General features: G+C 47.7%; 1 protein-coding gene across 1 annotated transcript; it reads right to left on the bottom strand.

Annotated features, from left to right (window-relative positions):
• Positions 1-8,362: 8,362 nt before the first annotated feature.
• LEPROTL1 (leptin receptor overlapping transcript like 1) lies at positions 8,363-20,405 on the bottom strand. Its single transcript, XM_066574318.1, has 4 exons — positions 20,247-20,405; positions 15,712-15,787; positions 12,520-12,706; positions 8,363-8,876 (listed from the first exon to the last, which is right to left on the bottom strand). The coding sequence occupies exons 1-4, from the start codon at positions 20,260-20,262 to the stop codon at positions 8,760-8,762; spliced, it is 396 nt and encodes a 131-aa protein (XP_066430415.1). The 5' UTR covers positions 20,263-20,405; the 3' UTR covers positions 8,363-8,759.
• Between the last annotated feature and the right edge of the window lie 116 nt (positions 20,406-20,521).

Genomic DNA, 20,521 nt, shown 5'->3' with positions numbered 1-20,521 from the left:
AGCTTATGAGCTGGAAGTGACCCACTGAGTCCGGGGATGTGTAATACTTGCCTTCCCCGGTGACAGCGTTGGGAGCCGCCGCTCAATGCATTGAGTGCTCAGTAGTCCGCCTGGTCTAATTTTATAATGGGCGGACTGCTTAGCGGCGACGCTCCATGCATTCAGCAGTGGCTTCCAGCGCCAACAGTCTCTTAAAGCTATGTTCACCTCACATGATGAGGAGCTGCTCTTTCCTTACCACCCTGACCAGGGTCAAAAGAACTCTCTTGCACCTATGGGTAAATGGAGGCTTGTATTCAGATGTGAACACCGTAATGTTGCAAAATTGGGCATTTTTTCCAATGGATGGCATTATATTTCAGATCTTCTTACCAGTGTGCATTGCAGGCTATTATACATAACCTTATCATGGTCCTGAAATTCAGTATAGATATTGATGCGAAAGCTTGATTGAGGTATTTCAGCTCAGCTGTGAACCAACCGAGCTTGAATGCGAGTTGTCACTGTATAAGCATAGAAGTGCTTTCACAGGGGTGGAATTTGTTGCTGCAGAAATAATCATGACTTTAGGCCGCCTGCACATGAGCGGGTCGGATCCGGCAGCGAGAATTCTCGCCGCGGGACCCGACCCAAGAGCCTGCAGGGACGAGCGCGTACTCTCCCGCACCTGGCGGCCCCGGCTCTTTCATGTGCCGGCTGCCGCGCAGCCGGCGCATGCGCAGACCGGAGCCGGCGGCCGGGTGAGTGCGAGCCCCACACAAAAATAGGACATGCCGCGGTTTGTTTGCCGCGCGAGATTTCGCGCGGCCAAACCGCGGCCGTCTGCATAGGAGTGTGTATTGTAATGCACTCCTATGCAGGCTTTCATTGGCGAAAATCCCGCGGCGGGATTTCCGCCTGTGTGCAGGCGGCCTAATGCGATTTCCATGCAGAATTGCAGTCCGATTTAAGCCGTTCGATTCCACACCAAAAGCCGCACATCAGCCGTGCAGAATTTTGCGCTTAATACTTCCGCCCGTGTAAAAGCACTAATGAAAACCTGTCCTGTACGTTTCATTCACACTGCGCACCACATTGACAGCGGCATCTATTGTGCAGTAGGCATAACATATGGGCAGAGGTAACGGCTTGAAAGAAATTACTAGGCATTAACCCTTTGTATAACAGGGTTGGACGCAAAACATTCACTCCCGCCCTCCGCTTAGGTAGAAGGACATCATACAGCTAGCGGCTGCATATTTTTACATGAGCGATTTATTAAGGAGCGTAATTTGGGTCATGCCAATATCTCTCTGAACGTGCAGATCGGTCGTCACACTTGATATTGTGATGCCCTAGAGCTACACATGTAAAGCAGCGGCCTCCTGACGGCATTGGTATTCTGGGGTATACAAGTAACACAAGACCGCGTTCAATTCATCCCACCGCTCTGCGTCACTAGGCTGCAGCCCAAAGATAGCGACTTTACCAATAATGCCCCGGTAAGCGGTGGACAAAACGTACGTCCAGACGGGTAAAGAGTGCCCTTTATACCACCATGTCACTACATAATTTACTGTGTCGGCATCGTCAGTGGTTATCAGCACATATCTATACATAAAAGTTTAGCTAAAACCTCTTAAGACCGGCTTCACACAGGCGTATTTCTGCGAGCATTTGCGGCATGTGCACTGCGTTTTTGCGCGCGCCCATGTGTATTTTTCATAGTTTTTTGTCTGTGCGTATGCTGTGTATTTTACGCGAAAAAGCAAGACTAGTAGTGGTCATATGTGTCCCTGCCCACTGTAAGCAACTAGAGATGAGCGAGCATTGCTTTTTTCAAGTAACTGCCTACTCGGGCAAAAAGATTCACGGGGCGGCAGGGGGTAGCTCTCTCCCCCAACCATAAGGCCTCATGTCCACGGGCAAAAGAAGAATTAAAATCCGCAGTGGATTTTAACTCTTCTCCTGCCCGCGGATCCGCACCCCATAGGGATGCATTGACCACCCGCGGGGTAGATAAATACCCGCGCATGGTCAATAAAAGGGATTTTTAAAAAAAATGGAGCATGAAAAAATCTGGACCATGCTCCATTTTCGTGCGGGTCTCCCGCATTGAAGCCTATGGAAGCCGTCCGTATCCGCCAGAGACAAAAATCGGAATTTACTCACCCGCTCCGGTTCTTCTCTTCGCTGCGGCGCCATCTTCTCTCCGTCGCGGCCGGATCTTTTTTCTTCGGGCCAGCACATGCGCAGGGCACGTCACCGACGTCATCCTGCGCATCCGCCGGGCCGAAGAAAGAAGATCTGTCCGCGACGCAGAGAAGATGACGCCGCAGCGAAGGAAGGATCCGGAGCGGGCGAGAGGTGAGTTTATTCTTATTTTCAGCGCTCATGTCCGCGGGGCAGGAGGGATCCGCTACGGATTCTCCATGGAGAATCCGTAGCGGGCCTGATTTTCCCCGTGGACATGAGGCCTAAATAGGTCACATGTGCAGCCACAGAAGTATAGGTTTTCCGAAATAATAACAAATACCTCGTTAAAAAAAATAAATAAATGGAGTTTGTTTTATTTCTAATATAACCATGCGCAGCGGTTTAAAATCTCTTTACCCGAACCCATGTAGGACTGTTGTGACCGTGCCGTTAGGTAGGGTCGGGCACAGCAGTGCCATCGTTTCTATGGGCAGTATTGCTTTCATACATTGTGCCAGATGGGAGCAAACCGTACGAAAGCAACATTACCCCCCCGCGCCAACCGGACGTGCACACTGGGGGCTCATCTGTGCCACTGTAGGATTACTGCCCCAGAAGCTGACAACAGCTAAACTGTAAGCATGCGATGCTTCCCGTGTTGGATGAACGACTACGACGCAGCTTGCTGAAAAAAAATACTTTTATTGAAAAAAAGGAAATCATCAAGTTTACATTTTCTTCATGTATTTAAACATAAAAATACACAAAATAGGAACACAGTTAGAAAACAACTAACGCTCACAGGTCCTTCGAAGGCGGTTCTGTGGCCAGGGCATGCTGGTCTTCTTGTAAGCCTGGTATGGAATAGCACTTGGTGTTCGCTGCCTTGGTGGAGGCCTCCGACTGCTCCTCGCTGGATGGACATGGCAGCTGTCTGTCACACCCCGTCCTCCATGTCATCCTCCGTCATCAGAGGTCCTAAAAGAACATACAGATGGTAATCCAGCAGGTTTTCAGAATGTTGGTTGTATTAGTAAGGTGAGAGAACTCTATAATGTTATTAAACACAGATAACCATCAGCCTGCTTTACACGGAGATAAAGCGCAACCCCTTTATGCAAGTTTTATACATTTGGGTTTATTAACAATGTTTCTATGGTAATTTATAGGAGCCATGAAGGTCCACAATGGACTAGCCTGCTGTTGGCTGTTCCAGACACTGTTAAAAGGGGTTCTGTCATTAGACTAAAAAAACCATTCCTACCTGTTCCTCCCCAGTATGTCTTCTTACCACAGCACCTCACTGATCTCCTCCTGGCTCCTGCAGTCCCCCGGGGTCACCTTATCGCAAGCCATCCGGATCCTCTTTTCCTGTGCTGTAGCATCCATTCGCTACATTCTGCTTCCTGCAGGTCAGTGTACCCGGTCACTAGTGATGCAGCGTTCACTGCCTAGCAGGGAATGTTGAATCCTTGGCAGCCTGTTTTAGAGCGCAGGAGCGGAGCATCACCGCTGGTCTTCATATGCTAGGCATGATTCTAGCGCACTCGCACATTAGACATATATCGCACAGCGGGCAACAGCGACAGACAACGGCCAAAAGAATTGTACCCCTGATTGTTGTCAGGCAAAATACATTTTGATTAGCCAACTGAAAAATAAAAGGTTCTTCTGCTTCCTGCGCTAGTTGTTTTATTGTTTTTTTTTAAATCCCTGTGCATCCAACCCATGGAAAAAAAATCCTATTTAAATCAGTCCCAAGGAAAAAGAAAAAAAACCAACAAAAACACAAAACAGAAAAACGGTAATTTATAATTTGTGTCAATACACACATGAAAGTGTGTATAATGTATAATATATGTAATATATATATACATATATACATATATATATATATGTAATATATATATATATATACATATATACATACATATATATATATACACATATATATATATATATACATATATATATATATATACATATACATATATATATATATATACATATATATATATATACATATATATATATATATATATATATATATACACATATATATATATATATACACATATATATATATACACATATATATATATATATACACATATATATATATACACATATATATATATATATATATATATATATATATATACACATATATACATATATATATATATATACACAGATATACACACACACATATACATACATACACAATAAATTACATATGCATATGCGCATTATATATATTATAAATATTTAACACACACACACACACGTGAGATATAGAATATATACATACATAAAAAATAAAAATTTTCATACTATATGTATACATACACATTTTCATATGAGTGTATTGACCAAAAACAAAAGTTATATATCAAAGTACTAACGACCATTTGTCCGTAAGGGAGTTACATGCTGCGCCCCTGATCACATGACGCCGACACCCTCAAAGGTCCTTCAACAAAAGAGTGAGCTACATGCTCCTCCCCCGATCAAGACGCCAACGTCGTCACAGGTCCTTCCTCTCACCTGTAACTGAATCAATGGAGCTCTAAGCTCCGCCCCTGATCACATGACGGTGACGTTGTTACAGGTCCTTCAATATTTTGACCAACTCCAACTGTCATCTCAGGTCCTCCAGTGATGGTGGCATTGTGCCACCAGAAACACTGGTACTATAAATAATACTAATTATATAAATACAATACATCGCATGGGGAATAAAAACACAGGCATGCATTTCCTGTTTTTACCATTTGGAGTGATTACTGTGAGAATGCAAGGAAGATCTGAAAGCCCCTGGGCAACGCTGGGTGTTCAGGGAGAGCGCCAGGGAAAAACACTGGCATGTTGTTTAATATGGTCGTGACGAGTCTAGTAGGCGGGACTAAATATCTCCAGTCCCTGCAGGGACATGGGCAGAAGGAGCTCTAGTGCTGCTGGGAAGGAGGAAGAGCTGAAGATGTAAGCAAGAAGCTGAAAAATGGAGCATAAGCACGTGCTACTTTTGAAAAAAAAGGAAAAAAAAAACGTTTCGTATGCGCTGCTTAGAAGAGCTTATAATGAAAAAAAACAAAAAAAACACCACAATATCAACATCAGAAAATGAATACAAAGATGTAAACACATACGGCGCCTGTGTCCACCAGCCTTCGGAGGAACAGCGGAACAGTAAAAAATTGGTAAGGATGGTTTGTGCGGGCACTGGCGTCACTCTGGTGCTGGGAGGTAAGTAAACTGCCGTAAACAGTGGAACGGCCCCCTCGCGGTCCAACAACGCATCTTCACATCTGTCACTATATGGTAGAAAAAAAAATGACATTGCTCAGTATATACGATCAAATTACGGAGGAATATTCTTTGCTTTACCACCAAACAAGGACTGCCGGTAATAGGAAGATGGCAACAGGGCTATTAAAGAGGGCTTTTCAGGTACAGTTAGCGTGAGGCCGCCCCAAATAACGCGCAGCCAGGGGCAGAGTACCTACGACGCGCAGCCAGGGGCAGCGTACCTACGACGCGCAGCCAGGGGCAGCGTACCTACGACGCGCAGCCAGGGGCAGCGTACCTACGACGCGCAGCCAGGGGCAGCGTACCTACGACGCGCAGCCAGGGGCAGCGTACCTACGACGCGCAGCCAGGGGCAGCGTACCTACGACGCGCAGCCAGGGGCAGCGTACCTACGACGCGCAGCCAGGGGCAGCGTACCTACGACGCGCAGCCAGGGGCAGCGTACATACGACGCGCAGCCAGGGGCAGCGTACATACGACGCGTAGCCAGGGGCAGCGTACATACGACGCGTACCCAGGGGCAGCGTACATACGACGCGTAGCCAGGGGCAGCGTACATACGACGCGTAGCCAGGGGCAGCGTACATACGACGCGTACCCAGGGGCAGCGTACATACGACGCGTACCCAGGGGCTCTTTACATTACGACTGCACACAACTTCTAGATAAAACAGTGAGCAAGTAAAGCAGACGAAAAAAAAAAAAAAAAAAATAGAACAAAAAGCGCCAGACTAGGCATAAAAGCCCAGGTCTGCATCGCACATGTCCTACTGTGATGGCTCGGAACTTGCCAGCGATGTTTCAGAGACCTGGTATGGCATAAGAAAGTAATGCAAAATTACTCACCTTTTTTTATGCTGCAATGTGGCATCATCCCGCCGGTCTTCAGACCCCCCGGGTCACCTCCTGCCAGCAGGTGTCTTTCAGGTGGCGGTCTTTGTAGTCCTCGCAGGTTGCCTCCCATCCACCATAGTTATAAGCACCTCCCAAGTCAACTCCTCTAGGCACGGTGGACCCGGCGGAGAGTCTACCAGCAATCAAAACATCTGCCGTGCAATTTGCTTGCTTTATAGCATCTCAACAGCTTTCGGCGAAAATACGCAGCGTATACTCATGTGCGGACACATTTCTGCATCCTCGTCGACTTCTATGGGGCTTTTTGTGGGCAAATACCCAGGAAAATTGAGCATGCCATGTATTTTTTTTTTGGAGCTACCAAAATGTGTGCGCAAAAGACGACCGTGACCAAACCCACTGAAATCAATGGGTTCTATTCACTGCAAATGCGTTCATGTGAGTCCGGCCTGAAGGGTTACTGCGGACTATAAGAGGCTTTATAATACATTTTACGGGCTGCCCGGGTATTTCTGGATGGTTAACAGCCCTGGCGATCGCACAACAATGTATCTAATCCAATCACGGTGCTGAATCGTTCACGTCAAAAACAATTCCCTGTAGGGGCTTATTCACACGGGCAACAATCTCACTTACGTTTTGTGCTTTGCGAGACGAACAAATATGCACTTCATTCATAAAAAAAAGAAAAGAAAAATGTTGTATTTTTTTTGCCGTTTTCTCAGAAGACCTCGCCCCCATTGTTTCCAATAAGCCCTTAAAGGACATGCGGCAGCGTGACGCTCGCTGTGTGATGTGCATGAGATGTGAGGGGATGCTTCCCATTGAAATGGGAACCACTTGTGATCCTCTAAGGCGCCACTCGACTACTGAACCAGATTACCCGGATCAACGGGAATCAAAAGATGATCTGACCTGCAGAAGTGGAAAGGTAATGCATCCTGGTCATTGTAGTGCATGCAGACAGATAGCGGTAGATAAATATCCCCACCTGATATAGATGTACGCAAGAATGCAGATACGTATAAATGGAGCTACTGAAGGTCAGGACCACGATACCCGTGGAAGGGGCGATCGTGCAATGCCCACCGATGCTGGTACTCTCCATCGTAAAGCCGGCTTCACACGGGCGGATTCCTGCGCACAATCTGCAGAGAGTAGAACCCACCGATTTCAATGGATGTCTTCCTGTTTCCGGGTCCCCACAGAAGTCAGTGGGGGGGGGGGGGGGGGACGCGCAATACCGAAGGGGTTGCGTGAAATACTGTGGAATTGCACAAGGACGGAAAAAAAAGAGACACCACATCCAGAACTCATTAAGACAAATTAGCCATTTCAATCGGTTCATCTTTGTTTGCTGCATTTCGGGTGCAAAAAGTACAGTAAAATATGCCAATGGGCACGCAAATACACTTATGTGAAGCCGGCCTTAGGGTTGGCTCAGAAGTGACAGAACCCGCACTACAACCCTCAGCAATTTACAGTACAAGTGGATGGGGGGGGGGGGGGGGGGGGGGTTCAAAATCCCATCCTCGTGTAGCATAATCGTTTATTCCGAAGGTCGGAGCATGCAGCAGATTTTCAAACCCCCCAATGTGCTTATTCCTCAGCAGAAGAGCAATGATTTTCACCCTGAGGGTGGCATCAGTAATGCAGAACCGCAGCGGACGTTACCCACAAATGAACACTGATCTCTACGATCGCCTCCGTCCGCTGCGGCGGCCCTGAATCCTAACATAGCCATACCCCGGCTGTGGGACAGCAGCTTTAGTGCGGATGGTCGGCTCAGGCCGCATCAAGTAATAATGTGTGGAAGGTGCAAGAAGCCGATCTGTGCAGCTCATTTACGGCCACGAGCCGCCACTCCAGAGAAGTGCTTTAAATGGCGAGTTGGTTCTCACATGGCCGGAAGCCACAAAGTTACTTATCTGCCGTTAACGGAAGAGGGGATTCATTAATTTCATTTGTAACTGTCAAACCAAACCAACAAGTCGGACAATAATCCATACAGAACACACCGTCCTAAAATAAATAGAATATAATGCTCATGTCAGCCCGACGGATCGTTACCACAGAATGAAACACGTAAAAAAGGAAAAAGTCTCTACATTAACATACCAAAATAAAAGTGCATTGTCTATGGCCTGACTACTTGATACATTGCGCCCCGACGAGGAATGACGAAAATGTTCTAGTATTCCATGGAAAATATAAAACGCTACGAAGAATAAAACACGGAGAAGGAAGCAGATTCTCTTTTTTTTCTCTTAGAAGCAAATTCCTGGAAAGCCATTCTGCAGGTCCATGGCGAAAGCATGAATAGACGAGGTGAAGACTCCACATGCGGAGGCCGCTTAGTCCCTCCACTGGCTGGAGTCGGGATCGTGGCCATCGCTAGAGTTCAGTCCGGGCGTTATACTTCACCACTGCTGCCAACTGAAGTCGTCATTGTTTCCGAACACTAGGAAGAAGCCCAAGATGGTGGAGAAGATGACCGTGTTTCCCGTCAGGACCAGCGCACAAGCTCCCCACTTAATCTGGGGGGGAAAGAAATATGCGTTACATCCTGATGGCCCAAAGCCAGATTCACATACAACATACTGCAGGAGACCAGATGTTAGATCAAGGTATAGAATGACTTATAGGCCAAATGCCCACGGACGGATATCGCTGCGGAAATCGTGGGCAGACACCCGTTTCAAATTCCGCAGCAATGTCCATCCATAGACTGTGTTAAACCCGTTTCGGTGCGGGACAACCCCTTTTTTTTTTTTTCAATAGCCCCCCCGTTTGGCGCGAGACAAACCCGATGCATGTGTTGAAAAAAAAAAACGGATAGTACTTACCCGAATCCCCGCGCTCCGGTGACTTCTTACTTACCTTGCGAAGATGGCCGCCGGGATCTTCACCCTCGGTGGACCGCAGGTCTTCTGTGCGGTCCATTGCCGATTCCAGCCTCCTGATTGGCTGGAATCGGTACACGTGACAGGGCGGAGCTACGAGGAGCAGCTCTCCAGCACGAGCGGCCCCATTCAACACGGAGAAGACCGGACTGCGCAAGCGCGTCTAATCGGGCGATTAGACGCTGAAATTAGACGGCTCCATGGAGACGGGGACGCTAGCAACGAAACAGGTAAGTGAATAACTTCTGTATGGCTCATATTTAATGCACAATGTACATTACAAAGTGCATTAATATGGCCATACAGAAGTGCTGAACCCCACTTTATTTCGCGGGACAACCCCTTTAAATGATTCTCCCCTGCCCACGAGAGGGGAAGAATCGCTGCATGTTCTATTCTGTCCGAAAAAAAACGCACGGATGCCTTTCATTGCAGTCAATCGAAGCCGTCCGTCCCGTGACACTTCCGCTGAGCACAGCGGATGTATCATGGGAATCCGCGTCACAGCCCAGCGCATCATGCGCTGTACCGAGCATGCTCGCTAGGCGAGACGAGTATAGGGTCTCCAGGGGGCGGCAGGTCTGATTCCGTTGCGATATTTTGCAGGCAGAATCTAACCCGGACGTGGGCAGGAGGCCATAAAGATGCAATGTTATGTTCGTGGAGCTTTAGTGCGGTTTTTAACCAGTATGCTCTGCTGCCTGGATTCATGGCATTTTCCATAGACGTCACAATAGTGATTCAAAAACACAGAACAGAAAGGGTTACAATATAAATGCTGCGTGACAAACACCGTATCAACGGCAGCCATGGGTAACGGGTTTTAAGGAGTGGAACTAAACCCTGTGCAGCAGCCAACTGTCCAGCTTCACATCCATCCCCTTTAACCCTTAGAGGTTGTCCCGAGAAAGCAAGTGGGGTTCAGCACTTCTGTATGGCCATATTAATGCACTTTGTAATGTACATCGTGCATTAATTATGAGCCATACAGAAGTTATTCACTTACCTGCTCCGTTGCTAGCGTCCCCGTCTCCATGGTGCCGTCTAATTTCAGCGTCTAATCTCCCGATTAGACGCGCTTGCGCAGAAGGGTCTTCTCCCTTCTCTTGGGTCTCGGCACGAGCGGAGTTCTGGCTCCGCCCCCTTCTACGCATCATCGCGTAGCTCTGCCCCGTCACGTGTGCCGATTCCAGCCAATCAGGAGGCTGGAATCGGCAATGGACCGCACAGAGCCCACGATGCACCATGGGAGAAGACCCGCGGTGCATCGTGGGTGAAGATCCCGGCGGCCATCTTGGTAAGGTAAGTAAGAAGTCGCCACAGAGCGGGGATTCGGGTAAGTACTAAACTTTTTTTTTTTTTTTTTAACCCATCCCTTGTGTTTGTCTCGCGCCGAACGGGGGGGCCTACTGAAAAAAAAAAAGCCGTTTCGGCGCGGGACAACCCCTTTAAGAATGCACTGCTTTCCCCATTTGTTTTTAAAAATCCTAACCCTTTTATTTATCCATCGCCAGTCTGAGGGCTTGTTTTTTGCAGGACGAGTTGTATTTTTCATTGGCACTATGGAGTGTATCATCTAATGTACTAGAGAAGAAAAAAAAAAAACTTGATTGAGTGAAATGGGAAAAAAAGTGCAATTCTGCCACTCTTGTATATATTGCAGCAAAAAGGACATGATGTGTATTCTGTGTGTCAGTACAAATTACTGTGACACTTGGTAAATATACATTTTATTGTTGTCCCCCGTGTATACCATAGCACTGCATCATACCGCGATCTGACAGGCAGTCTAACTTTTTTTTTTTTTTAATTCATAGGATTACATTACACCGATATTTGACAGGCCGTTTATCCAGCCAGGCTACAGGCATGACTTCACAAGGACCCTGGGGCCACCAAGGCAACCAAATAGCACCCCAAGATCACTGTAAGAAACAGCCGGCACCTGCATTGTATGGAGCAGGATCAGCTCCCAATCCCACTCTATACAAACTCCAAATACACAGGGCTTAACTGTACTGAAGGGGTTAAAGTACCGCTGCCTCACAGCCATCACCTACCGTATATTCCTTTTCATTAATCAAACCCAGATAACACATTTCGAGAAAAAAAAAAAAAAAAGTTTCATTACTTTGACTGTAGATTTGTTACTCTATTGTCTGTATATAACTATGGGGGCGGCCATCTTGCTTAAGCTACAATTACAGCATTTAGAGAGATGCTTTACAGCAGCCTCATGGGCCATAGACACAATGGACAGGAGGGGACCCAATGACTTGTATGGGGGACTGTTCTTGGTGTGTTCTGTGCAGGGAGATGGCGAACTCCGATCATCCCTTATACAGTATATAGGAGTCACTTGTCATTGTAATCCTGCCTGCGATTAAAAACTTGCAGTTTTTTTTTTTTTTTTAAGTAACCTAGTGATATGGAAATTTTTAAAAAAATAAATAAATAAAAATCACCAAAACAAGAAAAGTTATGTTGGTACAGCCCCATTAAACATATTTCTTATCCTGTGGGTAACTTTATGATTAGTGCGGGTCCCACAGGTCCCTACAGTAACGGAGCACCACCGCTCCATTCATTTCGGTGGGAGTGCAGGAGACTGCAGGGCACTTGTACTCGGCAATTTCCAGCACCACCATTGAAACATGAGGACCTGCAGGACTCCCATTCTCAGGATCATTGGGGGCCCCAGTGGTCAACCCCTCCCCACGCAACAAGATGTTATCTCCCATCCGCTAACCTAAATCAAAATGGACCTCAAGGTCCTTGTGAGGCCCGTACCGCACTCAAAATGCCACATGCGAAAAAAATATCTACACTACAAGTGACTATAGCCCTCTTGTCCCTGCAGAAGCGGCCCATGCGGTGAAATATGTAGGGCGTACTTAGAATTAATAATGTGTAAGCCAGTTTAGATAGGGGTCTAGTTGTGCAGCAGTCTAGTTGTGCAGCAGTCGCCTCTGCTTGTAGGTGTTCATTTCTGGCTATTTAAAGAGGTTTACCAGGCAGCGCAGGATACACCGGGGTCTGAATGGAAGCCGCTAGTCCGGCCCCCTTGTAGCGGCCGGCGCAGCTCTCACTGAGATCAATGGGAATTCAGTCTGAAATGATTTCAACGAGAACTGTGCCCGCCCTTATGAGTGCCGGCAGTACACAGAGGTCGGAGCAGTACCAAGATCCTCGTGGTTCTACTGAGCAAATACAAGGAGGCACCAGAAAACAAAAAAAAAAAATCCCCTACATTGCAAAACACGGTGAAAGCACTTACCAAGTTTGCTCTGGCAAAGACGATCGGCAGTCCAAAGGCGGACACAACGATCCCAGTTGTGAGAAAGATGGCCAGTTCCTTGCAGGCGTTGCTTGCGGCGTCGGTATCATCTACCACTCGTCTTGCTATGCAGTACGGAATTGGTGCCAATATGTAGAAAAACAGTACGAACAGCGGCCAATACTGACTGTGCAGAAGAAGGAGAAGACGTGAGACAAGCTGGGAATGCAGATCATAGGCCTTCTAAGGCACGCGATTAAGGTGGACTGTGCAACATTGCTAGATACCCTGTTTCCCTGAAAATAAGACATACCTTGAAAATAAGACATAGCATGATTTTCCAGAATTTTTGAGGATGCAAAATGATTTTTCAGGCTTTTTGAGGATGCTTGAAATAAAAGCCCTACTCCAAAATTAAGCCCTGCTAACAGTTAATTAAAAAAGTCAATTTAAATAGTGTCCAGGCAGCTATACATGTAAAAAAGTTAAACCTTTTTGAACAAAAATTAATATAAGACACTGTCTTATTTTCGGGGAAACACGGTAGAAGGAATACGGACACCCTTGTTGGGGGCAATTATTTTTTTTACTGTAATAGATTTGTATTTTGGGCCGCGATCATTTCTGCAGTAGGGCTTAATATAAGACGTTGCACCGTTTGTCCTCGCAGCGTCACTGCCGTCGCCGGCCCTTTTACAGGGCTCGGATTCACACAAGACAGCAGGGATCTGAATGATCGGCGTTCAGTGTAAACGCTGCCGGCTAGTGAACAACGAACGGTAATTCGTTCGCTTATTGCTCGCCGTTCAGTTCCTGCAAGCAAAAAAACGTGAAAAACAAATGACGATTGGGCGGTGTAGACAGGCAGTCACTCATGTATAAAGAGGGAGACAAAGCCGCCACTTCAGCCTCCCCGACTGACCCACTGCTGGGACGTGGGGCCCTTCTACACTGAATGATCACCATTCGGGTTCTCCCCGGATCCTGGGAATCTGAACCCTAATCGTTCAGTGTAAACACACGGTCGGAACAACCAATGATAATTTGTTCACCGTTCGGATTGTGCCGGCATTAAAAAAAAAAAAAAAAAAAAAAAAAAACCACGATCAGCCTGCTGTCATTTATTGGTGAGCGACTGCCTGTTCACTGTGAATGGAGACGGGTGGCCCGAAACAATCCCCGGCCCACTCTGCTTCCAGTTGCTTCTGTGCCCGACAGCTGTCCTATGTAAAAAGGCCCATAGGCTGCGGTGTCAGCGATGTGTAGAAGATGTGGAATACAAAAGTTTTTTTTTTTTTTTTTTATTATATCCTACAACAAAAATGTTCATTCCCAAATACATGCATTTAAGGGAAAAATAAATTTGGCCCCCAAACGGTGTCCATAGAATTTAAGGTGTTTTTAAGAGTCGATGAATATTTAACGTCAGTTTGTAGAGGGGTTTCACACAGGGAAAGTCTTCCAAAATGCCAAGTTATAGCACATCAGAGGATCCACTGGTGCACTGGGACCACTTGCTGAAGATGCCTAAATATTGCAAAAAGTCACAGCCTCCCCAAAATGGGTGCAGCATAGTAGGTGATTACTTCTGAGCTTATCACCTTCGTTTGCATGTAAAATAAGCCTCCGGGCCTGTATGCGGAGAGCAGCAGGTAATCTGTTCTCTGCATTCAGCTCCTTTGTTCCTCTGGGGGACTGAAAACTGAATACAATGTAATCAGCGCTCCTGTGGAGAATACAGTGGCATGGACAGCATGCAGTCTCTGTTATCTTCTCTTCAGGTGAACAATGGATTTTATGCTCACCTAAAAATCATTGTTTAGCCAAAGAGTGAAAGATGGGAGCATCTACACGCAACGATTATCACTCCAACGATGGCTTTTGAGCGAATTTTGAGCAATAATCGTTGCGTGTAAATGGGCGTTAAGCCAGGCCTTTGTCAAAAGGAGAATCAGTGGATTATTCTCTTTGAGACATTTGCTTCATAAATTAGATGCAGACTTTTTTTGGCGCATTTTCCAAAAAGGTCGAATCCCAGTCACATTAGCAGATCTGCTCCAGCATGGCGCAGAGTAAAAATGTTCTACTTTGTTCTGCTAAAACCCAGCCACATGTGTAACAAAGCGGAAATAAAGGGAGACAACCCCATTCTCCCATTACGTGAAGGAAGACGCAACGTCTACGTGTAAACGGTATTGTTGGGCCGCTTTCACATAAACGACAAAAAAAAAAAATCAAAAAAAAAAAAAATCACACGTTTACCCGTTGATACGACAGCGCTATAAAATGCAAGTTTGAGAAACACGCGCTTTTCAATGGTTTCCTTCCCAGTAGTGATGTTGCGGGAAGAAAACGTGCATTTTTTAAAAAATCTCCCACGTTTCCCTACGGAGCCTCCTTGTTTATCGCATAGAACAAACTTGCGATTTTCGTCAGATGCGATACATTATTAATAGAGATGAGCGAGGATACTCGCTCGAGTAATGTGCCTTAGCCGAGTATCTCCCCGCTCGTCCATAAAGATTCGGGGGCCGCCGCAGCTGACAGATGAGTCGCAGCGGGGAGCAGGCGGGAGAGAAGGAGAGAAAGAGAGATCTCCCCTCCGTTCCTCCCTGCTCTCCCCCGCGGCGGCACCCGAATCTTTCGGGACGAGCAGGGAGATACTCGGCTAAGGCACATTACTCGAGCGAGTAGTGCCTTAGCGAGTATACTCGCTCATCCCTAATTATTAACATTAGAATCTCCTATTAGGGGTCTCATGATACAATCATGGGCAGCAGCGACGCACGATTTTTTTATGAGAAAAAAGCATTGTTGGCATTTGCGGGAACAGAGCTGTGATATCGCCCCAATATTCTCACGGCGATATCACGACCGCCCGTGTGAAAGAGGCCTTAGGATGGGCTCACATGAGCGCATCTATGAGATAAATATATGCCCAACGTCAGTGCGTAGAGGCTGCGGGCCGCTAGCGCCACGTACTTTCTTGGCGTGTATGCGGGCGTAACAAATGCCAGGATAAACCATGCTGTGAGTTTTCTTGTGCACGTAATATACGCAGTTTGTGTGAGCGGTAACATGCCCGCCTATGCGATATTGTACCGCATACTCCACAGTTACCATACGCTCGTGTGAGACAGTCACCAATTACAATAACGATCTTACAAGTGCCAAAGTAACAACTCCACTTACGTATACTGCGGCAGCGCACATCCCAGCATCAAGAACATCAGTCCGATGGCTCCTCCGAACGAGAGGCTGATCAGAGCTAAAAAACAAACAAGTCCCATAAGTTAATCCAACAATCGTTCATAAGGGAGTAACTAAGTCTCTGATGAATTCTCTGCCGCCCATTATAACTATGTGGTATGATGGAGGGAGGTCGACACATTGTCCCTGCTATGGGGGGGGGGGGGGGGGGACATTTTGAACCTCTACATCCAATTGATTCTTCCACAGTGGAGACGCAAAGCGTAGAGCTCTAACCAGGTTGTGGAGTCGGCACGTTTTTGGATAAATCGGGGTGCAGATGAACAGAACGCATATTTGTGGGACATTTCAAAACTTTCCTAAGTTTCTACAAAACTACAATCTGTAACAAATTCTGCATTGAGTTACTTCTCCCATATCTGTAATACATTCCTACTGATTTTGCGCCCGGCTCTAAACACGTAACATTACAACGCGCCGACATAAGATTCCTCCCCATCGGACAGACAAGTCACAGGAGAGGATTCCTACCGCAGTTCTCCTGTCTGGACGTCTCCATAGCCTGGTGACTGGTGGCACTGGGAGTCTTCGGTGCTCCGTAGCGGAGCAGCAGCCTAGACCGGAGGATGTGACCCCCAGCGGACGAGCCTGGCAACAGTCAGCAGGCAGTCATCTGACCGCCGTAATCCCTCGAGGTTGTTTAACTCATAATAAAGGGCAGTGTATGTGCAGCCCCCGAAGAATGTGCCACATCACAGCCAGAAGCTTGGGAGCCTGCGGGATAGTCAGCCGCTGACTGCTGATCTGGGTCTAGTGTAAAGTATAGAAGAAGTGCAGCCGGCTCCCCACACCGGACACTGTACTGGGATCTAAGCAGTCCGCTGCAGGGGGGGAAGCCGGATGGATCCAATTCCAGAGCATCAGATTTCTTCCGGCGCTCAGATGAAGTTATGAACAAAACTTTTATTATCGCGTCCTTAAGAACATCCTCATAGAAGCAGACGGGGCAAAAAAGGGGAACGATTTCTACATGTTTCAAGCCTCACAAACCGGGCTCTTCCTCATAACATCAGGAGGTTTGTAGGGCTTGAAACATGTAGAAGTCGTTCGCCTTTTTTACCCCATCTGCTTCTATGAGGAGGTTTTTAAGGACGCCAAGTTTTTTTTTTTTTTACTTCCTGCAAGTGCTGGAAGAAATCTTGTGTTTTATAGTCACTTAGCAATGTGCATTTATTCGGAATCGGGCAATGGTGGTGACTCAGAAGCATGGCACACTTATCCCACGCCACGTCCAAGGAGGAGAAGTGGCCTGACCCAGAGATCTGTTATCTCTAAGGAGAGATGCTGGAACATGTAACATAGTGGCATTTATGTGGGCCGTTGAGCGGCGTGCCCTATAATATAGGCCCCCCACCCACTTCTATACCTTAGAGTTGGCCTGATCACTCTGAAAAAAAGAGACACGGATATAAGAAGGAAAAGGGACTTGTATATAGCATTGCCCCCTCTACAAGCTGTATATCCAATTCTCAGTTCTCTCTGAGCTGGAAAAGACTAGATGCTATACTGTCTTCTATACACTGTGCATGGAGAAAACTGCAGATTCGGCTCTCTGTAACACACACATAAACAGCTGCATCATGTAAGACATTATACAGCAGAACTGAGCAGTGGAGGTGTTATTTCAGTAGCTGCAAGGGTGGCTTTTACATGACAACTATCATCCAAATCAGCGCTCAAAAGAGCGAACATAAGCGACAGCTGTTCAGTGTAAGCAGGTCCACCAACTGGGTGACGAGCGAGAATTGGCTGGCTGGTCGCTTCATTTCAGCTCACCTAAAAATAATCACTGCTTAATCATCATCTGGTGGAAGGAGGTAATAGCTTATCTTTCAGTGACTAAGTCAATAACTATACAGGGAGGGGTGTGCTTAGGTGACCACTACAAGTGAACCACAATCACAACACAATTATTCTTACACTTCAGCAACTTTTTGGACATTAGCCGTCCCGTTTTAAAGCCGCCGTAACGAGGTAATTAACATTAATCTCAAACAGCACGTTTATGGGAGTCTCTACTTCTCCCTCTCCATAGAATTCTATGGGCAGCATGAATCACCCCCCCCCCCCCCCCCTCTTCCAACAACTTGTCTTATTTCCATTATTAGAGACGGGCATCGCCTGACAACAGGCAGTGGACTCCTAGTGGCAGAGCACTTCACAGGGGTTTTCTCAATGCAAAAACAGAATTCTGTGTAAATAAAATGATTGGCACTTGTGACCATTTAAAGGGATATCTGTCAATTGTGGCCGAGATGGGAATACCTGTCCGTATGCCATGACCAGGGGTGGCTCACTGTACTACGCAGTTTCCATACTGAGAGGCGTAACTTGAACCTCCTGGGCCCCAATGTAAAACCTGTAACAGGGCCCCCAACTATAATGCTTTATGCATAGTACTGGGCTCCCTATATGGAGAAGAGAGGCCTTATGGGCCCCCAAGGCTCCTGGGCCCGGGTGCAACCGCATCCCCTAGTTACTCCCCTGTCCGTACCCTCATTCTGTTCCCGAAACAGCAGAACAGCCATCTAGGTCGACTGACCATGCCGTCCGTACAGGTATTCCTGACTCAGCCATAGGTAGGTGACCGAGGCGGGAATACCCCTATAACCTTGTGCAGCGGCACCCGCGTCGTCCCCCCATACGCAGGCGGTTGGGACACTTAGGGCTCATGTCCACGGGCAAAATGACATTTAAAATCCGCAGCGGATCTCCCGCGCGCGGATCCGCACCCCATAGGGATGCATTGACCACCCGCGGGTACATAAATACCCGCGGATCGTCAATAAAAGTGATTTTAAAAAAAAAGGAGCATGAAAAAATCTGGACCATGCTCCATTTTCATGCGGGTCTCCCGCGGGGACGGCTCCCGCGGGCTTCTATTGAAGCCTATGGAAGCCGTCCGGATCCGCGGGAGACCTAAAATAGGAATTTAAAGCATTTACTCACCCGCAGCGGGCCGCGAAGCTCTGCTCTTCCTCACGGCTGCATCTCCCTTGCTTCGGCTCGGCGGATGTGCCCGGCGCATGCGCGCGGCACGTCGACGACGTGCCGGCGATGTGCCGCCGGCGTCAGGAATTCATCCGCCGGCCGAAAATGAAGATCCGGCCGTGAGGAACAGCTGATCTTCGCCGTCCGCTACGGAAAGGTAAATGCTTTTAAATTGCTATTTTCAGCCCTCATGTCCGCGGGGCAGGAGGGACCCGCTGCAGATTCTACATGTAGAATCTGCAGCGGATCTGATTTTCCCCGTGGACATGAGGCCTTAGGGCTCGGGGACCGCTCATAGCCATCAGGTTGTCACCTAGCGGCTCGTTCACAAGGGAGTAAGCGCAGTGCGGTCAGGCAGACACACTGCGTGTTTCCGTATCTGAAGAACTGCTTACCCCCGTGCGTTTCAACCACTCTTGCGCGTTTGAGTGAGAAGGTGAGCCGCATGTTAGATGTACGCCTGTCCATTCAATGGACTCCGGCAGCGCGCAAATGTGACTAATATAGGTCATGGCGCCTTTTTTTCCCACGCAATCACACGGAAAAAAAAAAATACGTGAACGAACCCGCTGGGATCAGGGAGATCTATTCACTGCGTGTGACCCGCGCGAGCCCTGGTGAAAGCAGATGGAGCCTGACGGACGGGCACCATGATGGCGTTGGTTTCTTATTGAGGCTGGAGTGGGTCGCAGCGGGGGGCATCACCCTCTGTGGGCTGGCAGAGCGCCACAAACCCATTTAACCCTTTGAAAACACCAGTTACTTAGGCAAAAATCAGCAAAGAGTTTCCAGCTGCCCGTTTTGATAACCGCTTTCATACCCAGAACCTAGAGTCAGACTAGAGGCGACTATACTCGATACAGGGCATCACCCTCCGGCCGTTGGCAGGGCTAGCTGAGTGCCACAAACCCATTTAACCCTTTCAAAACACCAATATAATGAGAAAGTTGTGGCCTGCCCATTTTGACGCCAGCTTCCATGCCCAGAACCACTTTGGGCTGGGCTGCCCTCACCTATATTAGATGGGGGTTTACATTGTTATTTCAGTGGCCCAAACTCATCTGGAGGGGGGGGGGGGGGTAACATCTGCGGCGGCAGCCATGTTTTTCAGCTCCATTTGTGATGCAGGAAAGTGGAATCCCCGCACTGACCGTCTCCGAACAGCGCGGGCGGACCCCGGTGACTATAATGGGGTCCGTCCGTTTTCCACATGTTGCGCTTTTTCTTGCGGTATTTTCGGTCGCATCTCCCTTAACCCTATAAGTCACGGTTTTGTGTGCCCACACTAATGCCCATTTTGTGCCATGCTCAGCTGCGCCCCCCTCAGGACAGACCCCTGTAATACAGTGTATTACTAGGATAACTTCTCATTAATGCACGAGGGAAAAAACCAAAAGACATTTATTGTGAAGAGGTCGGTGCTGAAGGAGAAGCAGGGGCGGTTAGTCAGTCATGGGGAAGGTTACCTTTAATTCCGGCCATTGCGGCTTCCTGGAGCTCAGTAACCGGCCGTGTAGCCTCCGGGCTCTCCGCGCGGACTCCTATACACAGCGGCCCACAGCACAGCGGACACTCGCCAGATACACCGCGGTGACTGCCCCACTTCCGCCGGAAGTACGCTTCCTCTCAGCGCTGGGATTGTTTTCATTTTCCATAACTTTATTAACAAGAAGACAGACAATGGAAAGCCACGCCCCTTTCTAACCTCCCAGCAATAGCCAGAATAAAGAAAGCCACGCCT

Source organism: Eleutherodactylus coqui, chromosome 7, assembly GCF_035609145.1.
Source record: "Eleutherodactylus coqui strain aEleCoq1 chromosome 7, aEleCoq1.hap1, whole genome shotgun sequence".
Taxonomy (NCBI): domain Eukaryota; kingdom Metazoa; phylum Chordata; class Amphibia; order Anura; family Eleutherodactylidae; genus Eleutherodactylus; species Eleutherodactylus coqui.
Note: the sequence above shows the minus strand (reverse complement) of the source record. Positions and strands in the feature narration are given on the sequence as shown.